This window comes from Carettochelys insculpta, chromosome 22, assembly GCF_033958435.1.
Source record: "Carettochelys insculpta isolate YL-2023 chromosome 22, ASM3395843v1, whole genome shotgun sequence".
In the NCBI taxonomy this organism is placed as follows: Eukaryota; Metazoa; Chordata; order Testudines; family Carettochelyidae; genus Carettochelys; species Carettochelys insculpta.
The window spans coordinates 784,242-793,743 of NC_134158.1; the positions used below are offsets into that span (position 1 = coordinate 784,242).

A 9,502-nucleotide genomic window follows, 5' to 3' on the forward strand; every position below is an offset into this window, starting at 1 on the left:
AACATGCATTACCTTACACTTACCCACATTAAATTTCATTTGCCATTTTGCTGCCCAATCACTCAGTTTGCTGAGATCTTTTTGTAGTTCTTCACAATCCCTTTTGCTTTTGACTGTCCTGAACAACTTGGTGTCATCTGCAAACTTTGCCACCTCACTGCTTACCTCATTTTCTAGATCATTGATGAACAACTTAGAGCCAGGCTGGGGTGTGGGTGTGCCAGGGAATGGATGGGCTGCACCGGGATGGCTTCTCAGGGGACCACACAGAAGAGAGACGACCACCACATGAGAAAGGGGTTGGCTGGGGATGCCCCCTCTCCCACACACAGGACTATCCCAGCCATGAGCATCCCACCCCCCAGGTGCCCTTGGGGACAGCTGCAGCTCCCTCCCCCCTAAGTTCATACAGGGACACGGCTGGCTGTTCCCCTCCATCAGGGAGTGAGGAGAAAGTGCACATTTGCTGCATTCCTCTCCGGCTGGGCAGTGCAGAGGACCGATGACCCTGGCCCTACCCCAGGCGAGGGACATACACCACTCCCCTGGGTGTACCTGCTGGAGCTGCAGCAGCCAAGCAGAGGTGCTTCTCACCTGGGCCCAAAGCTGCTGCGGTGACAGTGGGCTAGGACAATGGTCTCTCCCCAGTGTCCCCATGCACTGACCCCTCCTCTCTAGACACACCCGAGAGCAACAACTCAAGTGAAGCATTTTCAGTTTATTTAATTAAAAAAAGACACCAAAAATTAATCAAGTTCAGGTCCTGAACAAACTCCAGTGTGTCTACTTCTTTTATGAAGGAGCAGGGGTTAACGTAGGGAACAAGTCGACTTTTTCTTAGTTACTTGAACGGCTCCGTAACACCACACCCTTGAGAAGTAGCGTGTAAGTTCATGGGGTTCTCACTGACTTTTTTTCCCTGTGGCCCAGCTTCAAAAATAGCAAAAAAGAGAGAGTTACCAGATTTCTCTCCTGTGTGAATTCTCTGATGATCAATCACATCCAAGTAGCCACAGGTTACCCACCTGAGTGCAGTCAGCGGGTTATTCTCTTGTGTGAGCTCTCTGACGATTGACAATGTGCGAATGTTCCCGCACAGACAAAACAGCTGGAAAGTTCCTCTGATCGGTTAGATTTTAGCGCTGACAAAAGGTTTTCCCACAGTCAGATCAGCTGAAAGGTTTCTCTCCAGTGTGGGTTCTCTGATGACGAATAAGATTGGAGCGCCGAGAAAAGCTTTTCCCACAGTTGGAGCAGGTGAAGGGTTTCTCTCCTGTGTGGGTTCTCTGATGTACAACAAGGAGGGAATGCCAACTGAAGCTTTTCTGGCAGTAAGTGCAGTCAAAGGGTTTCTCTCCAGTGTGGGTTCTCTGATGATAAATAAGACTTGAGAGATGACAAAAGCTTTTCCCACACTCAGAGCAGTGGAAGGGTTTCTCTCTTGTGTGGCTTCTCCTATGAGTAACAAAGCTTGACGTCTGTCTGAACCTTTTCCCACAGTCAGGGCAGCTATAAGGTCTCTCTCCTGTGTGGATTCTGTAGTGACTTCTAAGAGTTGAGGAGCATGAGAAGCGTTTCCCACAGTCAGAGCAGTGGAAGGGTTTCTCTCCAGTGTGGGTTCTCTGATGATCAATGAGACCTGAGCGCAGCTGGAAACTTCTCCCGCAGTCAGGGCAGCTATAAGGTCTCTCTCCCGTATGGATTCTGCAATGACTTTTAAGACTTGAGGAGCATGAGAAGCTTTTCCCACAGTCAGAGCAGTTGAAGGGTTTCTCTCCTGTGTGGATTCTCCTATGCTTAACAAGGTTTGACCTATGTCTGAACCTTTTCCCACAGTCAGGGCAGTTATAGGGTGTCTCTCCTGTGTGGATTCTGCAATGACTTTTAAGTTTTGAAGGCCGCAAGAAGCTTTTGCCACAGTCAGAGCAGTGGAAGGGTTTGTCCCCGGTGTGGGTTTTCTGATGATCAGCCAGATATGAGCGTTGACTGAAGCTTTTCCCGCAGTCAGAGCAGAGAAAGGGTTTTCCCCGGGTGTGGATTCTCATATGTTTATCAAGGCCGGAAACGTCACTGAACCATCTCCCGCACTCAGAGCAGTTGAAGGGTTTCTCCTCTCTGTGGATACTCTGATGTCTGACCAGGTTTGCACTCCTGCTGAAGCTTTTCCCACAGGCAGTGCAGTGATAAGATTTCGCTCCGCTGTGAATTACCTGATGAGTGAGAAGGTGTGAGTGTCGCCGAAAGCATTTCCCACACTCAGAGCAGTGGAAGAGTTTCTCTCCTGTGTGGGTTCTCCTATGTGTAACAAGGTTTGACCTCTGTCTGAACCTTTTCCCACAGTCAGAGCAGTTGTAAGGTGTCTCTCCTGTGTGGATTCTGCAATGACTTTTAAGACTTGAGGAGCATGAGAAGCATTTCCCACACTCAGAGCAGTGGAAGGGTTTCTCTCCAGTGTGGGTTCTCTGGTGATAAATAAGACCTGAGCGCAGCTGGAAGCTTCTCCCACAGTCAGAGCAGATATTGGGCTTCTCTCCTGTGTCGATGCTACAACGACTGTTAAGACTGAAGCTTTTCCCACAGGTTTTCTGTTGTCTGCTCTCTTGAGTGTTTTTCACACCTCTGCTCCCATGGCTGGAGTTATCCTGCCCCTCCCCTGCATGGTTTCCCTGCTGCCTTTCTGGGCTACGCTGACTCTCACAGGTCTCTCTGTGCTCAGGACTCTGTGAAACACGACCGTCAGACCTTCCCAGGAACATCCCACAGGACGCCACTTGCACTGGTTCTTCCAGCTGAAGATTCTCCTCCAGGTTCTTGAGCAGCATCACCTCACCTGCTGGGACACAGAGAGAACCAAACAGCTGAAAGGAAAACTCTGAAGGGGAAATGTAGCCAACGGCTGATGGAAAGATTGAAATAACATGAACTGAGCTGCTCCTCCATCCTCACAACCCTTCCCCAGAGGAGGGACCCCAGCCCTGCCCCCACCCTCTGGCTGGAGCTGATGACAGGCTGAAGGCTCAGTCAGTCTGGATGAAAAGCCCCAAGTGACATCTAGGAGGACACGGAAATCGGTTTCTGAGTCACTTAAGCTGACTGCTCACCTGTGTGGGGGGCGCTGATGATCTCCCCCCTTTCTCAGAGCCCTGGAGATCTGGGACCCTCCAGCTCCTCCCCTCACTCCACCCAGGAGATCACATCAGCTTTGGGAACTGGAAATTCTGCTTGGGGAGCAATTAACCAAGTGCTGATCTTGTTCAGCAAGGTCCAGGCCATTACTTCTTCCAGCCCCAGGATCTGAGCTGCCCACCCAGAGAGGCTCCTACCCCACCTGGCACAGGCTGGGCTCTGGATGGTACAAGATCCCATGTCACACTCACCTGGGGTACAGGTGCCTCACCCCTGCCTCGGGAATGGCCCAGCTCATTCCTGGGGGAGCCGAGTGCTCTGCTGCACTCTCTAGGGTACAACTCAGCCTTCCTCTTGACCTGTTCCAACCCCCACATCCCAGGGCAGGACAGGACCACTCAGCTCAAACAAGACGCTCGATTTGGTGTTGTTTTTGTGGATAAAACTAACACAGCTACACCCAAGGCCTGGCACCAGGCAGGCCCCGAATTTAGCCACGTGGAGTGGGAATCCATCAAACCCATGAGAAAACTTGCACAGATACAGACAACATCTTCCTTGCCAAGTGCAAATGGATGGACGTCCCACCCAATGGGCTGAAGGTGGAAAAACTCACTGCAACCGACACACTGCAGGGACTGTGTCGAGAGATTGGTCACACACTCCCACAGACCTGAGGAACCACCTGTTCAGCATCCTGTGCAGCAAATAGTGAAACATCACAAGGAGCTCTCAAGTCTGGAGCCTCTCCAAAAAAACAGCCTCCCACATAAACGCCCAGGTGGCTGGACTTTACTGAAAGGAGACAGGAGAGTTACAACACACACTGCTCTTCTCTACAGGACTGTAAACTCTCTAACCTCTGACTTGCTGCTTGGGGCCACAGTAGTGGTACCCGTAACTCACACGGCAACATTGTCAATCTATCCAACTCCACACTCAGCCTGGCAGAGGAGTCTGTCCTATCTCGGGGACTCTCTTTGTGCCCCACCACCCCCACAAACATGACACAGTTCTGTGGGGATCTGGAACCCCACCCCAATTTTGCCAGGAATACTTTCCAGGAGCACTTTCAACAAGACTCAGAACAGCCCTACAGGCACCATCACACCTAGAGTACAAGAAGAAGAATTCTGCATGGAATCCTTCCTGGCAATCAAAATGACAGACTGGATCTATACCTAGAGCGCTTGCGCTTCTGTGCAGAGGCAGAAATTGTGGCAAAGCGACATCGCTTGTCCCACGACCTCAGCAGTGCGGAATGCAATGTCACCCACAGCCTCAGAAACAGCTCTGGCGTTGTCATCCAAGAGGCCAACAAAGGAGCTGCTGTTGTCATCATGAATAGGTCAGACCATGAAAAGGAGACCCCCAGGCAGCTCTCCAATACCACCTTCTACAGGCTACTGTCCTCTGATCCCACTGAGCAGCACGCACAGAAACTGCACCGTCTGCTCAAGACACTCCTGACAAAAGCGCAGGAACAGATCTGCACAGACACACCCCCAGAGCCCCAAGATCCATAAATCTGGACATTCTGGAGGCACCATCAGCTCAGGCATTGGCACTCTCATTGCAGCCTTGTCCAGCTATGGGGACTCTCGACTCAGACCTTATGTTACCAGCACTCCGAGCTATCTTTGAAACACCACCAACTTCCTCAGGAAACTGTTAGGCACTGGTGATCTTCCTGAAACCACCATCCTGGTCACCATGGATGTAGAGGTCCCTTACACAAAATACCCACGTGAAGATGGACTTCAAGCTGTTAGGAACAGTTTCCCTGATGATGCCACAGCACAAGTGGTGGTGGAGCTTTGTGACTTTCTCCTTACCCACAAGTACTTCAGATTTGAGGACAATTTATATGTTCAAATCAGTGGCACTGCAATGGGCACCTGCCTGGCCCCACAGTATCCAACATTTTTATGGCTGACCTGGAAAGCAAGCAGCCTCCGTGGGTGCTGCCATCCTCGCACCTGTACCAGACGCCCCCAAACCACTTGCCCACCACTGACATCCCTCAATCTCACCCCCCAGCTCCTCATGCTGCAGCAGGTCCCTCAGCTCCAGCCAGCAGTTGGGGATGATGCTGCCTCTTACACCTAAAGTAGTAACTAGCTCCCTCTAAGCTTCCCCCGCTAAACTCCCCTCTCAAAACTCCCTCCTGTTCGCATGCTCCCTGGTCGCTTGCCAGCAGGGCTTTAGAGCTCTGGCCTACCTGAGAGAGCCCCTCCCTCCGACTATCGCTCAGCCACTCGGCACGCAGCCTGAGCACATGGCCAGCCTGAGCACGTTGCCTTTCAAACAAACACACAGACAGCTCAGCACTCCAAACACCAAACAAACAGACAAACCCAGGCCCAGAACCCCCAAACCCAGGCACCCACACACTCCAGAGAGCCACTTAGAGCCAAGCACTAAAGGTACAACCACGTTTGCTTCAATCCCTCAGACAGAGACAAACACCTTCAAGACCTTTACCAGGCTCTCCTGAAACTACAATACCCACCTAAGGAAGTGAAGAAACAGACTGACAGAGCCAGATGTGTACCCAGAAGCCACCTGCTACAATACAGGCCCAGCAAAGAAAACAACAGAACACCACTGGCCATCAGCTACAGCCCCCAACTAAAGCCTCTCCAGTGCACCATCAGGGACCTACAACCCATCCTGGACAACGATCCTTCACTCTCACAGACCTTGGGAGGCAGGGCTGTCCTCGCCTACAGCCAGCCCACCAACCTGAAACAAATCCTCACCAGCAACTATAAACCACAACACTCTAAATCACAAACCACACCCTTGCACAAACCTCCGTGCCATCTCTACCCACCAATGACACCACCACACCTGCTTAACCCAGGGCTGAGAGTTCAATCCTTGACGAGACCATTTAGGGATTGGGGCAAACAGATGCCAGGGATGATGCTTGGTCCTGGCAAGAGGGCAGGGGACTGGACTAGATGATCTCTCGAGGTCCCCTGCAGTTCTAGGAAATGTGTATCTCCACTTATATTCTAATTTTATTTTAACCAGTGGAGCTTATTCGCCTGCACATCTAAACTGGACAGTCTCCATGTCAAAGAATAAATGGATGCAAATCAGATACCAGGAACGGTAACATACAAAACCTCCCGGGATGCTCAGGAGCAGATTTAAAAGTAGCCATCCTGCAACGTGAAAATGTCGAAAGCAGACCTCAAAGAGCAACTTCAGAGCTACAATTCATTTGCAAATGTGACACCATCCATTTAGGATTGAACACAGACCAGGAAGGGCTGGCCAAGTGCAAAAGCAGTTTCTCTGCTCTGGCTGTTCACACCACCCCATCAGCTGCTGGAAGTGGGCCATATCCTCCATGACTGAATTGCTCTCATAAACTCCAGCCTTCTTCTTGACTGGGACTCCCTCCTTTTCTTGTGCCTGTATATTTCTACTGGCCTCTGGAAATTCTGCACCAGGCACCTGACGAATTCGGCCTTTGCCCACAAAAGCTGATGCTCCAGAAAATCTGTTAGTTTTTAAGGTGCCACTGGACTTCTGTGTTTTTGCTTGACTTAAAACGTGAGCTCTGTGAGGGCTGGCAGGGCCAAAACCGAGGCCCCCAGGCAGGGCTCAGACTGCAGCTGCCACATGGCACGTCACTGTAACTTGTGGAGAAAGGCTCTGGCAGAGCTCTGGCTTCCCAAAGGCTCTGTCCACAAAGCTCCTGGCTGGGGCCTGGTTCCTCCAGCTCTTTGGCTCTGATGCGCTACTTGAACCAGCAGGAGGCAGAGGAAGTTGTCTGAGCAGTGAGGTGAGTCCTGGGCTGGCTGCTTCAGACACTGCCCAGGCTCCTGCTCTGCGACCCCTGCCTGCCTGTGACTGGGTGGGCCCTGCCAGCGACCCACAAGAGCTGCTGCTCCTGCAGCCAGCCATGGCGGTGTGTGGCTGTGCTGCTCTCTGGAGGATGTGGCTGTTGTTGCAGTTGGGCTCCCCCTCGACTGCCTCTGTTCTACTCTGCCAGCAGCAGCTTCTCTGTGTGGTTTACCACTTTCCTCCTGCATCACGGGCTTGTTGCTGACTCACTTTCCAGCCGCACCTGGCGCGTTTCCCTCGGTGCGGGAAGGAGAATGGCAGAAGTGCGGCTAGAGGGGGTTAGTTACAGCCCCCGTCTCCGCCTCCCCCACAACCTCCTGCTGAGATTCTAGCTGCACTTTTGCCTTCACAGTTTTACAACTCACTGCCCAGGTTTGGCCCCACCAGGTGTCACATGACCTAGCTGGGCACCTCCCAACCATCTTCTAAACCCCCCAATATCAATGCAGGCCAAGGACGCTGGATGAGGTGTGTTATGAGACCTACGGGGAGTGACATTGCATCCAAACTGGGGCACACGTTACTCATAACCAGTTTGCTCTGTGTCTGGTACCCACCAGTGACTACTGAGAAAGCAAACTACTGTACATGGGAGAGCTGGTGTGTCTGTCTGGGAGTCTGTGTTTGATTGTTCAAGAACTGCCCCCAAACGGTAAGAGCCAGCAGTGGTGCAGCACGCTGGCCCCAGGGGTGCCCTGCAGGCACGAAGAGCAGCCTGACCCAGACCCACAGGTCTCGTACCTGCCGTTTCTTCCCCTGTCCCCCTCCACTCACACCTGCAGCCAAGGCAGATGGTGGGGAAGCACATGGAGACCTGGGTTGTGGGAAGAGCAGCACCACTGCCCTGTCCCTGAACCTGCTTCCCCTGGGAGGGGTCGTGGAGGGGACGGTCTCTCACATTGGAGCCAGTGATTCCTGGGACTGACACTCCTGACGCTGGGGAAAGGGGCAGGGAGGGACCCTGAACCAAAGCCAACCCAGCCGCTGCGGAGCCCACGCAGCCTCTGACACCCCCGGGGACAGGACTCCTCACCCAGCCAGCGCACGGTCTGGTAATTCTCCTGCATCACCTCCCTGTAGAGGGCTCTCTGCCCCGGGGCCAGCAGCCCCCATTCCTCCTCCGAGAAACACACAGCCACCTCCTCCAAGGTCACCGGCTCTGCCGCCACCGCCATGTCCTCACTCTGTCGCCGCAGGGCTGGGACTGCTCTGGAAGCAGACGTGGGTGCTCTGTGCCTGGCAAGGGAGAAGGGCAATGGAGACATTTCAGACGGGGCTGGAAGCCGCTCTGTGCCCCGGGCTCCCCACACTCGCTCCCTGGGGCGGACGTGCTGCACACGGACATTTGGGGAAATGCTCGAGTTTCACAGAACCACCTCGCACAAGTCAGATCCCAAATCCGTCCTCATTTCTCTCTGAACACGGCCTAAGGTCCAGCACTGCTGCGCGCTGGAGTGTGTCCCACGGAAACATCACGTGGATTCCCCTGTGGTGGGGGGGTGCAATGGACTCAGGACCCCAAATTACTGAGAGGGACAACGGAGAAGGAAACCAGGGGGGTGCAGAGGCCCTGGGGCGAAAACAAGGGAGCTGGGGGAGAACCGAGCACAGAGCCCCCAGCACCCACTGGTCCCTGCGAGGTGCAGAGCCCGCGGGCACCGCCCAGAGACTCCGCCTGGAGGTGCGAGTGGAGCCAGGAGCGAAAACCGGCCCCGAGTCACAGCCCCCCCGGCCGCCTCCGCCCCCCTCCCCGGGCGACAGGAGAACTGAGCGGCCCGGCCGGGGACCAGGCGGAGGCGCTGGCGCGGCGGGGGGGGCCCGCACGGACAGTCCGAGAGACAAACGGGGGGGGGGCGGAGTCAGTTCCCGGCCCGGCCCAGCTGGGCCCCCCCTCTCCTGGCGGCGGCTCCCTGCGGGGGGGCTCGGGGGGCTCCGGGCGGCGGCAGCGCGTGACCCGGCGGAGCGGTCGCAGGACGTTCCCGCCGGACCCCGGTTAACCCCTCCGCTGCCGGAGCCGCACACGCGGCCGGCGAGTCCCAGCGCGGCTCCCCCGGACCCCGCCCCCACCGCTCGCCTCCCGCAGGGGCTGCGCCGGCCGGGCTGAGCGCGGGGGCGGGGCCAGGGCCGCGGTGAGGGCGGCGCCGGGGGAAGGGAAGTGACGTTTTCAGCAGACAGAGCAGAGGGGGAACGATGGACGGGGGAGAAACCCCCCGGCTCCCGGGCGAAAGTTGGGACCGGACCTGGTGTCGCTGCTACCCCCGGGGCACGTGGGGGCGGGGCGGGGCGGCGGCTGGTCCCGCTGGGGCTGGGCTAGGTCAGGTCAGAGCGGCAATAGCGGGGGGGGGGGGGGGGGGGGGGTCGCTGCGGGTGGGACCGGCCGGGGGGGAGGGGCAGCGCCGCTCCAGCGCCGCCAGGAACGTTCTCGGGGGGGCCGCGCGCGGGTGCGAGAACAAACCCCCCGGCCCCGCCCCCCGGGAGAGGCGGGAACCAGACCGGCCTCGGGCTCCGCCGCCAT

At 55.6% G+C, this 9,502-nt stretch overlaps 1 protein-coding gene across 1 annotated transcript; it reads right to left on the bottom strand.

The window, feature by feature from the left end:
* Positions 1-709: 709 nt before the first annotated feature.
* LOC142024787 (uncharacterized) lies at positions 710-9,000 on the bottom strand. The gene is made up of 2 exons (XM_075017007.1): positions 8,021-9,000; positions 710-2,833 (listed from the first exon to the last, which is right to left on the bottom strand). The coding sequence occupies exons 1-2, from the start codon at positions 8,250-8,252 to the stop codon at positions 1,170-1,172; spliced, it is 1,896 nt and encodes a 631-aa protein (XP_074873108.1). The 5' UTR covers positions 8,253-9,000; the 3' UTR covers positions 710-1,169.
* Positions 9,001-9,502: the final 502 nt, after the last annotated feature.